The following is a 15181-nucleotide window of genomic DNA, read 5'->3' on the forward strand; positions in this document are numbered from 1 at the left end:
ACTAAATACATTAGTGACAATTATGCCAAAAGAGAAAAGAGTCATTTTAGTGTGGTGATGTGATAAACGTTAAACTTTATCCGAACTATAATTCAATACAGTCTAATTTCTAAGTTTTTTTTTTACGGGGGAGTATTTTTTCATGTTCTTTTCAACAATGTGTCCTCCTTTTTGTGAATGGAAATATGGTAGGCCTAATTTAAGGCAAAAATATGTGGAGCTCAAAAGTTTTCTTTTACCTGGAGATGCTCCTGTGTCCTGAACAGTTGTATTAGTGCTTGTTTTAAGTTGCAATATCTGCATTCGAATAACCTCAATCTTTGTTTTGCTTTCACTAAGCATTTGCTCTGCAGTTGATATCAACTTCCGATCCTTTTACATAAAAGCATAAGCAAGAGTTAGGTAGACAATCCCATTTATTGTACAGTCAAATCCTGTATCTACTTAATTGATGTCTCCTCTATTGTAAGCTGCATGTTGTCATATAAAAACTTATTGTAAGCAATGTGTATCAAAATCCAGAGCAGTTAAAAAATGTTACCGCCCATGACATTAAACATGTAAGCCTATTACCTGCTCTGCACTTCATTGTTAAACCTGCAGGGAGGAAGAAAGTTTTTTTGCATTCTATACAAACTTTGAAATTTTTGCCAAACTAAAAACGACTGTATAATACCAATTTAACGCTGCTTTAATCTTTTGACTGCTATGGCTTGAAGGTTTAGTGGACATGGAAACACAACAACAAGCTTTTGCTTCTGTTAAGTGTGTAAATTAAAAAAGTCTAAAGCATTCTTTGTTGACCAAACCGGTGGAACACACCAGCTTTAGTCAGAAGAAAAAAACTAACTAAAGACAAAACAATGTGTTCCCCTACATAAAAAAACAAAAAAAACAACTTACTACTTCGTAAAGGTTACTAAAAAATTTCAACTAACATAACTATGTTTTACTAAATATCACCTTGCTGTGACCAGCATTGTATGATTTTAGCATGTTTTCAGCTCCTTGTTTAACCATAGTTTCTATTCTTAACTGTTTCTCTAAACCAGCAATTCTGAGATCAGAAGGAGCAGAACTTTCAACCTCATGTGATGCTGTTATATCTAAAAAACAAAACAAGTAAATTTTTAAAAACATGTAGGACAGTGGTTCTTAACCTTTATTACTTAGCAACTCCGTTTGGAGGTTTTCTAACACAACGTGACCCCTTTACAAACATATGCAACAAGTCTTACTACCAGATAGGCTCAACATACATTTACTATTAAGTGTCACTGCAACAGTTGCTTTTGGTCTGCAGCAAACCCATGAAGCCAAAAAGTCTTCAAGAAGCTTTGAAATTTGAAAATTAAAGGGTGGTAAAAAAATAAAACCAAGGTTTTGGCACTCGCTTACAGGAGAAGGAGGAACGCCACTGCCCCGGGTCATGTGTTAACACGAACGTGATAATAAAGTTTAGTGTTTGTGAACTAAATTTTGAGAATAGAGTTCAATCTTTTTCTAACTGCCTTTAACGCAAGAACTACGACTGTCTAGTTTCAACCTAAAAAATAACAACGCTTATTGTTACGTAACAAAGGTTGGAACTTATAAAAATTAATGTGTTAGCTTGACAAAAGTTTCTGGCAGTTTAGGACATTGTTTGAAGTACACTAAACTTTAAAGTTAACTAGAAAGGTGGCTTTATGATATACTTCCATTTTATATATTCTATACGATATTTACCAATTTACTCTACACATCATTTGATCTACACATATGATTGTTTTTGCAAGCAAAAACGAATGGGTTCCCACATGCGCGTTTGTGCGAATTTACGGTAAACAAACGTCCTGGTTATTTTTAGATTCTTAAGAAAAAACTTAACCAACTTTAGCAATAACCCAGCTTTAAAAGTTTGGTCCGTATTGCATCATTATTGACATATAATTACAAAAAAACAGTAAATAAGAACGGGAAAATACTTTTAATTTAATCTCATGCTTTGACCTTGATACTGTCATTCAAGGTCAGTTTTTAAACACAATTTTCCACAACTGAAAATGGGCTTGATAACTTAATAAAATGACATAGCATAACTGCGCAAAAACAGCTGATTTCTAATCACCGACACAACTGTCTGGTAAAGCGTCTATCCGAACGTCAAGCTGAGCACTCCCGCTGCATTCACACACCTTAATCGTAAACAAGTGAATTACTCCCTTGAGAGTTGAGACTTCTATCTGACTGACAGTGTACACATATTATGGACTGTAAAAGTAAGTATTTGGCCGATTAAGGTAAAATTTTAAATACTGAATTTTAAATACTACGCTGCAACGTACCCATCAAAAAAGTATGAAACTCCAGAATCATCTGCTTTAGCAAGTATAGCCGTTTTAAAAAATTTACGTTTTGGAGGGCTGTGGGTGAACTGAGGGACTAAACGGGGTCAAAATTCACATGGACCATCTACAGACCAATATCTATAATGTGTGTAAATTAGAAAAGTTTGAACCATTTTTTCTTGATAGGCAAAAACAATATGTGTCCCCTTCAGGGAATGGGACCTATAATAAATGTTAAACACTATAATTATTTGCAACGTAAGGTGGCGTCCGACCTAAATCTTTTTTTTATCTTTATTGTTCTGCCTCCCCGTAATTTGGCAAGTGGTTCCTATTTTTTTTAATATTACCGCGTTACCACGCACAAACATGCTTTGAATTGCAACACTAGTAGAAGAGCATGGCAGTGGAACTATGGTGTGTAAATTTATATACTGCAAGCTTTAACGGATCATATGTAGTGACAGGAAATGAATTTGGTATTTCATGACGTCATTTTGTGACGTCATATATATGGCATACCCGGGAAAAAATTTTTAGGCGCCGAAAACTTTCAAGTTGGCGCCTTTGGGTTATTCACATAATTACTGGCGTAGAGTACTTCAATATTGCATCAAGTTATGTTTGTTTTAAAACGTGTTCTTAACTCAACGTGAATGCGTCTATAGTCATGTCATTGATCAAACCAACATCGGTTAAAATGCAACAATTATATTTGTTTCGAAACAAAACGGTTATTTTATTGCAACGTAATCATGACATTTAGACAAACATTTTAGTATTATTTGGCGCAATAACTTTCTGAAACAGAACAGAATGAATTTTTTAGTTCATAAAAGCCAAAAATAAACAATGCAAGGAGCTTATAGCCACTTTTAGACGTTGTTATGCTGGTCTGCATGTCCGTTTGCGAAGTACTGCAACGGCCTAAACTTGATCCAAGGTGACCTAAGTGTAGGCGTCAACAAAACGAGTGGGCTATATTTAAAACGTAAATTGCTTTTACTTTTATTTCCAGCCATTACAAACTACTTAAAAACTAAACCGTTGTTAAAATTGCTGATTCGGCAAATTGGCCTTTCTGTATGTGCATATGTTCTCAGATGCACAGCAAATGCCCCAATCAGACAAAGAAATTGTGTCAAGTAACTATTTGCAAAATAATGTGACAGAAATTACAGGCTAAAGCACGTAAAAAGGTCTTGGTAATTGTTTCCATACCGCAGGTACAGATTCTGCACATGGTATAGGTATCGGCATGGATGTAATCAGTCACACCGGCTGGTATATTTTAAAACTCAGCGCCTATGCACTTAATCCAATTTATTGCATTGTAATTCCAAATCTTGTACTGTAGCCAAAAATTTGTAAAAAAATAGTTCTCTTAATCCAGACAGTTGTATTTTTTGTGCGAAGGTTACATAGTCCTGTGGTTCTAAACTTTTTTTACTTTGCAACCCCTTTCCAGAGCTGCCAATCTTTAAAGTTGTGGCTGTGGTTTAAGTTATCTTTAACTGTTATTCTATTTGTTACATTTTGTAAGTTACAAAAAGCCAAAACACTTTGGTAGAAGTATATCATTAGAAATATACAACAATATACAACTCTAATTTTTGTTGTGTCGCTCCATTTTCAAAAATCGCCAATCAACCTAAATACTGTTTCAATCTAAAGATGAAAGCTTGACATAACACCTGAAAATGGTAATTTCCTTCTTTAAAAATAATTCTTACAACAATGTGCAGAATTGGGATCACCTAAATTCATAGGATACCACACTTCGGACAATGCAAGTGGAATTCTTACATCACAGTTTTTAGATTAAGAAAGATTATTTGATAAAAAGCCAAACCTGAATCCATGTTTGTGTGCATAATGCAAAAAATCAATGATGCACATCTAACTCGATAGGTGGCTTAGCATAATTTACCATTCCATATACACTATAACCTTTTTTAGGAATGTTAATGTATTCCCCAAACAATGAAAAAGTTTGGTGTTGTAAGGTAAAACACAATGATGAGTACTGGGCTTTAATGATCATGTTATTAAAAGCATAAATTATACAAATTTGATTAAATTCAGACAGTGTTTATTTTAAGGGGTAAATAGAAGGGGTAAATAGTGGCAAAATGATGTAAAACACAACAATCAACACCCATAAATAGCAAATTCTAAAAGTTGTCCAAATTTAGTTAAATTTAAACATTGTTAAAAAAATCACCAATTTTAGAGGGCTAGTGGGGTAAATGTTACAGTTATAGGGCGAAACACAACAACTAACATCTATAAATAGAAAATTCTACAAGCTATCCAAATTTCATTTAATTTAAACATTATTTAGAAAATTTACCCATTTTAGAGGGGCTAGATGAGTAAATCTTGGGGCTACAGCAGGGGTGCAAAAAATGCGGTCGCATGGTCGCGCGACCAATAAACTTGCATGCGCGACCGCAGTTTGTAGTCACAATTAAGGGGGTCTATATTTTTTTTATTAATTTTCAGAAATTTTCTCAGAATAATAATAAAGCAATGATGAAGTGGCACAATTAGCGGGAAAATTGGGAGTAGGCAACGATCTAACAATATTGTTTTCACGAAAAACAAGCTTGAGTCAAGCCGCGACCGAATTACGTTAGTCGCATATTATATGAGGCACTATCGCGATGCTACAGTAACTGTGTAAAATGTGCAATCATCAATTGACATGACGTGACTGTGACTGTCATCAGTTAAAGTAGTGATTTCCGCACACGTTTTTACAACCTAAAAAGAACATTTACTTATCACTATCATAATAAGTATTCTCACACATTGGGCGCGAATGTTATGCTAACCGTCATGGGTATGATGCAATCGCACACGTGTCTCAAAAAGAATTTGCAACGTACATGCACTCAACAACACGTCACTCACGCCGCACAAACATTTTCAACGTATTGTAGCTATTAGATTTGAAAAGACGCAATATTTTGGCAAAAAACGTTTGCCACAAAAATATGCTGAGGTCATAGTTTCAAATCTTCGTATATTACGCCGTATAAGATTTTCTGATTTATCAAATACATATGTGACAATTGTGCTATTCCAAACAGCAAAATATAGATCTTCAGCTTATTTTTGAAAGAATACAGGTTTTCCTTTTTAAAAATACAAGCTTATTTTAATGTTGTGGTATGATAAATGTCAAACTATATTGTATATCAATTAATTTCTCAAGTTTTGTTTTGGTGGGGGGGGGGGCTTAAATTGTTTTTTTCATGTTCTTTTCAACAATGTGTCCTCCTCTTTAGGGATGGAAATATGGTGGGCCTAGTTGCAACGTTTGCTGTTCGTATCTGAGAACATATGACACGAGCCGAAAGACCTATTTGCAGAATCAGCAATTTTAACTACGATTTGTCAGGCGTCGGGTTAAAAACTGGATATCGGGAAAACCCCAATCCCAAAACCTATGCCAATAGACTATGCCGTGATGTTATCAAAGCACAGTGCTCCACAAGCTGCCGCCGTATGCGTACACGAATTAGCGCGGCCACGAAACTGTATATGGAAGTATATGTGTTGGCGGTAATGTGTTGATTTAAACTTAATTTTAGGCTATAAAACTGGTATAAATAGATTTTTCGGGGCTACTCTCGGTAGCAATACGTGCAGTGGCGTATCCAAGGGGGGGGTTTTGGGGGTCCGAACCCCCCCCCCTTTTCAAAAAGTTGTGCGTAAATTAAATAGGCCAAAATCGTTCCGTTTACCACTGCGTGATAACAGGGAGTCGTTATCTCAAAGACGCGAGCCTTCAATCTTTTGTATTTGCTTGTTATCTAATCGCCAATTGTGACGTAACACAGGTTTAATAAGGAGGTTTATGCGCTAACAATCGGAAAGTTACGTTCCGGCTAGGACGCTGGTAGCAGTTTCTTGCTAAGTGGTAAGTGCAACATATCAAACTGTTTTTGCATTTGAACAATGTAAAAGTGTTAAAATCGTGTAATGTTGTGTTGCTTTGATCCGCCAAACACGTAACAGTTTGTCAAAACATTAGATCGATGTAAATCGAGTTATGTTATTAGGGTAATTTGTTACTTGCCAGGCACAATTTATGCCTTCTGCAGTTACGACCTTTAGTGTATTCGTGACTTTGCGCAGATTACCGCTTCAGCAAGAGATTTAGTTCTTTAGAAATTGGACCCTGTTTTTTTAAGCAACGATTTTGATTACCTGACAGTCACGCTTATTTTGCAGCTGCAGTTTGGCTGAGTAAGCTAGATAGCAGCGGGAAATCAGAAAACTACAAAGCTTTCGCTAAACCTGTTCTTCCTATCAATTAGATGGGTAGAGAAACCGCCAATTTTGGAAAAAGTGCTTTGCCGCATGACGTCATTAGGGATTTCCCCCCAAAAAAATTGCTGGACCCCCCCCTTTAAAAATTTCTGGATACGCCCCTGAATACGTGACAGACTTTTTGTACGCTATTGTGTGCAAACAATGCCAAATGTCAGGCAAGAAACAACTTAACAATTTAGATAGTGGCGTCATTAACAATTGAAACAAATCATTAAAGCTGTTCAGTTCAATCTATGGATTAGGCATAAAATTCTTTAAATCACTAAATTATAAACAATTTGAGACATTTGGTGGACGTTTGTAAAATAGGAACCTGCGATAAGGCTATTAGTAGCGAAATTGTTGTGCATTAAGTGGAAAAATACACATACACAAAAACGTATGTGCTACTAAAATTTTTTGCGCGCTACCAGATTCCGAAGAATTTTTTGCACCGCTGGGCTACAGGGGTGAACACAGCAATTAACCACAGAAGTGGCATAATTTACAGGATATCCAAATTTCATTCAATTCAGACACTGTTTAAAAAACTCTACAGTCAAACTCAAATAAAATATAAATCCACAATGACCCAACCAACAGTCCTCTCAATCAACCAATGTTTAACATTCTGACCACCAGAGAGCAACTCTTAATGCTTCTGATGTCACAAGGCTGTTGTCAATCCCCTAACTGCCATTGTGCAAAAGCGTTCACCAAGTAATCCACAAACACAAGTGACATATGTCTGGTTGTCCTTATAACACTATTACACCGCAAAAACCTTCTGTCTGTGCTGCGCAGCAACATAGGGGGACACTGTTTAAAAAATCACCTATTTTAGGGGAGTGGCGGGTAAATTCAGGGGTTATCAAGACAAATGGAGTAGAGTGCACATCTACATAACTATTTCTACCATCTGTGTAAGTTTCATTAAAATCCATTGAACAAGTCAGCAAACTTCGGGAAGAAAAAAAGAAAAAAGATCAATATGTGTCATAATTACTTTGAGAAGTTTAACCTGAAGCTGTAGCTCAGTGAATTTTGTATGTTCAAAAAATAGGGTTGCTAAATGGCCAAATGTTTGAATGAAAAGTAAAAAAATATTACAGGCGCTGACAATTAAGACAAATAAGAATTTGTTTTGTCTAGTTTAGTGTTTAAAATCCTTGCGATTATCCAAATCATAAGTTTATCTGACCATTTAATAGCTTTATCTGTTTCAAACATAGAAGTATTAAAAACTATTCAACTCCATGTCTGGTACACACAGTTATCCAGGAGCTCCAAATGAAAAAGTGAACAGGAGCATGTTTAACTATATGTTACAATTCTGACCTCCACCAGCTTTTGTGTAATCAACAGTGCTGTCAGAGGAGTGCATTGTAGGACGGGTGAGTTGAGCAGCATCCAACTCTCTTAATTCTTGATGCAAATCATCTAACTGTCGATTTGAAACTCGCAACATTCCTTCCAAAGGTGCGATTTGCTTTTTGTCTGCTGTTGCCTGCAATGTGTGGGAAATTTCAACTTAAACATGTTTTAATTAAAAACCAGTTAGAAAAAGAGACAATTTTCATGAGAAACCCAATACTGTCAACATCAGGCGCCAACTTCCATTTTTTTGGTATGCCACATTAAATGATGTCCTGTAAAACTGCGAAAGGGCTTGAAGTACAGTAAAGGTTGGTTAATCTGGACCCGATTGGAATAAAAAAATTGTCTGGTTTATCCCAATAAACTATATAGCATTGCTGCGCTAAAACAGCAGATTTCCAATTACCGAAACGGCTGCCTAGTAAAACTTCACAGCATTAAATAACGTTCCCCAGCAGGAGATAAACTCTTCCCGCCACTAATTGCCCATTACATCACAAATGTATTGTGACATCATACTTAACAACTAGTTGGACGACTCGCGCTGTGACTTTGATAAGTGTTACCTCCAGGTTAAGCAAATTTGTGAGTAACATGTTTATGCACTGGTCATATTGGTGATAACAAGCTACGAATCTTCAAATGTACATAGTGTGGTTTAATCCCGCAAAGAACCACCTGACTTCACCAAGTTTGCTACCTCACACAAAACTTAAAAGTTAAACTAAACTGAACAAAATTTGATTGATACATTATAACCAGGAGTGTATCCAGAAATTTTTAAAGGGGGGGGTCCAACATTTTATTTTGGGAATTTCCCTAATGACGTCATTAGATCTGTGGAAAATTTCCCACACAAATACGCTAGACTGCACGAGACTAAATACGTAATTCACACGTCAAACTACCACTCAATTGTCCCGTTGCCTATTTCGTTTTCTTGTTAAAAACGAGCACTTTAACCCGAAGGTACAAGACCGAAACCTAATCCAACTTTTGACTTTGGCGGTTTCTATCCGTCCAATTGACAGAAATAACAAATAATTTTCGCGACAGCTTTGTAGTTTCCTGATTTCGCCGCTGCCATCTAGCTTACTCAGCAAAACTGCAGCTGCAAGATAAGCGATAAGTGTCAGGTAATCGAAATCGTTGCTTAAAACACGGGGAACAGATTCTCAAGGACTGAACGCCTTTCTAAAGCGATAATGCTACTGTTAAGTTGCACAATGTCAAGAATGCACTAAAGTTGGTAACTGTAGAAGGCATAAATTTAATGAACATCGATCTAATGTTCGTGACAAACTATTACGTGTTTGGCGGGTCGAAACAATACAACATTAAACGTTTTTATCCATTTTTTACTCATTTTACATTTTTTAAATGCAAAACAGGTTGATACGTTGCATTTAGTGCAGTTAACAACCAGCGTCCCAGCCGGAATGTAACTTTCCAATTGTCAGCGCATAAAACTCCTTATTCAACCCTAGTTACGTCACAATTGGCGTTACATAACAAGCGAATACAAGAGATTAAAACTTCGCGGCTTTGAGATAACGACTCCCTGTTATCATGTAGCGGTAAACTAAACAATTTGGGCCTATTTAATTTACGCACAACTTTTTGAAAAGGGTGGGTACCGACCCTAAAGGTTCGTTATAGGCACTAAAGGTAAAGATTTAAATAATAAACAAGGAACACCCTACAAACAATGAAGATAAAGCCCTAAATCGTCTAAATTCATACTGGGCCCTAAATTGTCCATGCAGACCATCAATAGCATAGCTTTTATGTCTCTTGGTGGATTTAAGAAGCAGGTTCACAAAGCTGGACTTCTATCATGGGTTCAAATTCAACCACAGGCTAGATTTTTCTAGTCTGTACCTTGCAATATGGGAATGCTTGGGAGACGGGCTTGATTTGGTATGGCGTCTTTAATTTGCAGGGCGGGCTATAGGGATGTTTAAAGTAGAATAATGAATCCTTTGGATTCAAATCCAGTTAAATTCGAATCCATTTTTGGGGGCCTGAGATTAAACAGCTACATGTATGTGCCCTTCAGGGAAGGGGACCTATAATAATCATAAAATTTCTTTTTTTGGATGACGCAATACTTTCCAATACACTTTTTAAATCAAGCGCTGGTTTGCTGAAACTAGTTTTCAGCCATAACAATTTGTGCACATGTGACTGCGAGTAAACTGCAAGGATATAGTCAAATGGGGTAAAAAAACAATACCCCCACAGCTAAACCAAAAATTTTTTTTATACCTTCTTTTTCTTGAGATGTATTCATTCTGTGCCTAAACAATAAGCCATAAACCATTCTCAGATTTTGTTTCTAGGCAATGTTCTGCAGGTTGAAACAACAGCAGTAAAATTTGTATGTTAAAAAGTCTTCAACAACCTATAGAAACTTTCCTGCAGATTTTTTGTTACAAGTTTGGTGTCAATGACCTTTGTTCTGTGTTGTGTTATAACTATGACCGATTAAACAAAAAAGACTCCACTTGGCTAGCTTCTATATTTTTTCAGATATCCTGTTGTTCGTTTTTACCCCAAACGGTTCTATAGGAATGGGGTAATAAAAAACTATGTATTTTTTACACCAAAAATTTTGTTTTGTCTAAAAAAATTTATTTGTCACCAGGAAGTTTAGAAAATAAAAAAGTAAGCTCATAAAACATGTACTTAAACCAAAGCTGCATAAAATTGCTTTGGGGACCCCGCTTTGAAAGAAGTTTTTACCAAAAAGTATACCTGCATGGCTAAAAGTACAAATTTGAGTCCAGGCCTTAAAAAAAATGCTACAAAGTAAAGAAAAAAGGGTGAATCAATTCATTTTGTAATGATTCAATCAGTTTTGGGTAGAAAATTAAACTTTATTTCAAAAAGGTTTTAGGTTTTAAGACAGGCCAGCAAGTGGGTGAGCTCTATTTAAACCTAGTTGCATGTACCAACAAGACTGGTAAATGAAAAAAAGACCAAATCAAAGGCAATAAATGAAGTGCAATAAAGGTACAAAGCCATGGAAAGTCTTGGCACCAATTTAAAAGTGTTTAATTAGTTTCCAAACAGTTTGCTAACTGCTTTCAAAAGTGCTTAATTAGTTAACAAACAGTTTGCTAACAAGTTTGGTTTGCAAAATTTCGAAAATAAAGAAATTTATGTGGCTTGCGTTTTTTAGGCCTATTTATTGTAACAAAGTTATAAATGTAATTTCTGTTTTACCTTTGACTTTAAGATGGTTCATGAAGTTCAAATATTTGAATTAAAGTTCCAACTGGCACTTAATTTTTTTTTAATGGTCCTAATGTCCACCTTTATTTACCCTGACATTGTTTGTTTTTTACCTTTTTGGGGTTAAAAAACAACAACAGTTTTCGTCAAATATTTTTTTTTGTTTTTTGGTAATTTTAAAAACTTGCCACATAACTATAAAAGTAGTCCCATCAGCTTTGTTGGGAAGAAAAACTGACCTTTTGTTGCCTAAAATAAAAGTTTGGCAAAAAAGTTTCAAAAAAATGTTTTTTTTACCCCACTTGACTATACCACGTATTTATCTGTTATTTGAATGAGTGACTGTTTCTGCAAGCAGTAGGATGTTAAAAGTAGAATATTGAATCAGTTGGATCCGTCTTTTGTCAGAATCTCTATTTGCTTTTTATATCAGGTAATTGGAGTAGAAATATATTTGTGCACTGGCTGTTTGTAAAAAAGCAAATGTATGCATGACGTTTTTACATGAACGTCGGGTATTTTTTTCGTTGAAGAACTATTGCCATTAAATCATTGGGTGATAACAACACCATAACGATTGCAGTGCATTAGATTCATGCTTAATTAGCAAGTGACAGTTGTTTGTTACACATCAGTGACTATGGTTATGTGTGTTTGTAATGTGTTTTCGATGTTTAGGTGTTACCCAATTTTGAAAACAAAAAATTACCGATCAGTAATTTTGTTAGGCATCCATTAAAAGTTTCAGTACTGTCTGTAAATATCGCAAAAAGGAATGCAGTATATAACTCCTGGTGCAAAAACATCTGATAACTGGAACATTTTTAAACACCAGACAAACACAAAAATGCAGTGGGCAAATGCTGCAAAATTCAAGCAGTTTGATCCCAAAAGTTGGGTTTTGAAACTTCTTAATCCTCTGGTCCATAACCCAAAAAACTATTACACAACGTGACAAATAACAAAGCGATAAAGCCGATAATATATCTAACTGTGTTTTGCAATATGCATATGTTGTCCTGCAGTAACATTTATCATGCAGTAGCAGTGACAACAAAAACCATTTAATGACCTTTTTAAACATGGCGTCTGTGAAATGCAGTATATTGTTATTGATCACACCCATAACACCACCTGCAGAGTCTAGGGAAAAAACAGTTAAAAGAATTGCAGCGCGGAACAGAAACATTCTGCCAAAAACTTTTGTATAAAATGTAAAAGAATTGTGGTACTGTGCAATTGTGCACCTTAGGAGAAACACTGAGCACCAAAATTTTACATTCCTTGTTTAAAAGGGGTACTTATAACAACTTATTTACCTTAAGCATATTTTCAATTCCCTCTTTTACACGCAACTCTTTTCTTATATCTCTCCGTATTTCTTCTTTAATATCTTCCAATTTGTTTTGAATCCTAGGATCCTCCACATCGAAAGTTTCAACATCAGACATGGCTATTTGATCATTTAATCATGCGGCTAATTTTACCTACTGATTATACATTTCGTCTTAAATTAGTTTTAACAAAAATCAATGTTGTTGTTACGCAGTATCTCAGCTATCCAAGCAAAGAGTAAAAAGACAGAACTAATGTTGTTGATAAGGCATCATCTCAAAAAATACATACAGGTATAACGAAACATATAATGTATCGAAACAAAATAACAGTAGTTACTAATAGTCCAATAGCATTGCTCTGTTTTGTAAAACGGTCACTGCGGTTTCGCTGGCGAGTTTTTCGCAATTTTTACCTTAATCATTTTCATTTCATCACAAATTTCGATGTTCAAACCCATAAGATGATAGATGAACAAACGCAAAACTCGAGTAATTTTGGAACAGAGAGCGCACTAGCGCCCCTAACGTATTTTTTTCATTGACATAAACCCAGTTTTTTCAACTTTGGCTTAAAATCTCTGTCCGGAATTATATTTCAAAAACAGTCTTATAAAGTCCAGAATTTTAGAATCTTTTAGCTTAATCTACTGTATTTCTTACAATTCTTTTCCTACGTTTAAGGTTTAGCCTACGTTTGAACTGTTGCCTGTACTGTTTTTTTGTAACTGTAGGAGTACTTACTTACTTTATGCAAAGCAACGTATCAGCATGAATTAAAGGCTAGGCTATATGGGGATTTTTTTGCGTCTTGAAAGCCAACAAAAAGCTATTAAAAGAATCCTAATCTTGAAATCTTGATCTTTTTTGACACACAGCAACAATCAACTAAGAGCCAAAAAATGTTAAGGCTACACCAGGAAATACAATCACGCGGTTTTACATTTTGCAACAAAGATAATTATAGCATTTGACATTTCGGTTTTGTTTTTACGCCCATATGTACAAATTACTTGACATCGCAATTCATCTACGTGATTATTTAGTTGATGTGTTAATAACGTAGGCTAAGCTACTAGCAAAAGAAGAAGCGGATCCAATTCAAAAGCTACCCAATTCTATACCTGCTGCAAACAACAAATAGGCAATTAATTAAGTCTCGTAAAGACAACAACACTAATAATTCCATTATCAGTGATTGAACTCAGTTTGCATCGCAAATGAAAATTAATACCTTAAAAAAAACTGTATTCATATCATTACCACTAATAAAATCATTGTATGTAGCCTACAGAATGTAAACATTTGGAATTTATAGAGACTTCTTGTAATCGGCGCATGTTTCATGAATTCGAACCAACATTTACGTTTGGGTGGTAGATTAGGCCTAATGCTATAAAATTTCGGCTACAATTTGCACAAACATATATATACACCGTGATATACATGTAACACTTATTTTGAATTAAACGTGTCGATATGAAATGATCACATATTAAACCCAAGATTGACAATCGGTGTTTTTTTGTGTAGGTTCCATATGAAAAGTTTATTTACAATCGACACCCGAATTTACAGAGGAAGCGATTTGCACAAAATCACCCCGCGATCCTTTATGAATAAAATAATACTGTAACCAGCAATTTCGCTTGTTTTTATTAGCTTGGTAAGGGTTGATTTATAGATGAGTCACGTCAGTTTGTCTAACGACAACAAGGAAGTCGTAGCCGATACAACGCTTTGGCGCCATATACTACAAATATCAAATATGTGGGCTATGTCGACTTAATTTGCAAATAGCTCCTATTTTTTGTGTGCAAGGTTGCAAAATCAGAATGAGCGAGAAAGGGCACTTATTAAAAGAAATTTCAAAAAAAGCTAATAGGTTCTGCGCAGAATGTACATCAATCAGTCCTACATTTGCCTCAACTGCGTTTGGAGTATTCATATGCCAAGAATGTGCTGTGTTTCACAGACTTTTATCCAAGGCCGAGGTCATACCAGTACTTTCTGACAAGTAAGTCTGTAGTAGGCTAATTTGTACAAAGGTGATGCAACTTAAGGATTGTCTTAAAGCTGGTGGAGAACAATTATTTCACCGTATATAGCCTATTTTCAAAATATTAGGCTATACCTGCGATTTTACACTGTCAGACAATCCAGTGTTCTATTTTTAATATTATTGAATAATTTTAGTTACTAAATTAAATATTGAAACATATTTATATATCTGCTGTTATCAGAAGTGGATTGTTAAAACAAAGGATTTGACACATAATAAACACACAGCTGTTGAATTTCTGCCACAAATGACAAAATAGTAGTGATATTTTACAGTTATTCTAATTAGTTTAGCGGGAAAATATTTACATTGCTCACTACAAAAACATTTTCAGATGTGTGAGCGCAAGTCTAAACACTTTATCTGTTTTAACTGATGTCATGGGTTCCCAGACGTCCGGAATTTCCTGGACACGTCCAGTAGCCTATTTGGGAGTAGCAGCCTGTAAATTTGTGTGCAGAAATAATTTTCATAAAGCGTTGCATCGTCCGGAATTTTTTAGCCTCCAGTATACTGGT

At 35.3% G+C, this 15181-nt stretch overlaps 2 protein-coding genes across 3 annotated transcripts in view; one reads left to right on the forward strand and one right to left on the reverse strand.

Moving 5' to 3' along the window:
- LOC145205334 (serine/threonine-protein kinase N2-like) overlaps positions 1-12839 on the reverse strand; it is a 53537-nt gene extending 40698 nt beyond the window's left edge. For both annotated transcript variants that reach the window (XM_080078026.1, XM_080078025.1), the window contains exons 1-4: positions 12587-12839; positions 7992-8160; positions 964-1106; positions 240-372 (exon numbers count right to left, since the gene is read on the reverse strand). In XM_080078026.1, the coding sequence (XP_079934152.1) occupies positions 240-372; positions 964-1106; positions 7992-8160; positions 12587-12718 (577 nt within the window). In that variant the 5' untranslated portion in view covers positions 12719-12839. The remainder of the gene's footprint in view (positions 1-239; positions 373-963; positions 1107-7991; positions 8161-12586) is intronic.
- Positions 12840-14472: 1633 nt separating this feature from the next.
- Positions 14473-15181, forward strand: part of LOC145205447 (uncharacterized) — a 47348-nt gene continuing 46639 nt past the window's right edge. Inside the window, exon 1 of the mRNA XM_080078173.1 lies at positions 14473-14618. The gene's annotated coding sequence lies outside the window, so the exon portion shown is untranslated. The remainder of the gene's footprint in view (positions 14619-15181) is intronic.

The sequence above is a fragment of the Phallusia mammillata genome, chromosome 8, assembly GCF_965637545.1.
Source record: "Phallusia mammillata chromosome 8, kaPhaMamm4.hap1.1, whole genome shotgun sequence".
Taxonomy (NCBI): Eukaryota; Metazoa; Chordata; class Ascidiacea; order Phlebobranchia; family Ascidiidae; genus Phallusia; species Phallusia mammillata.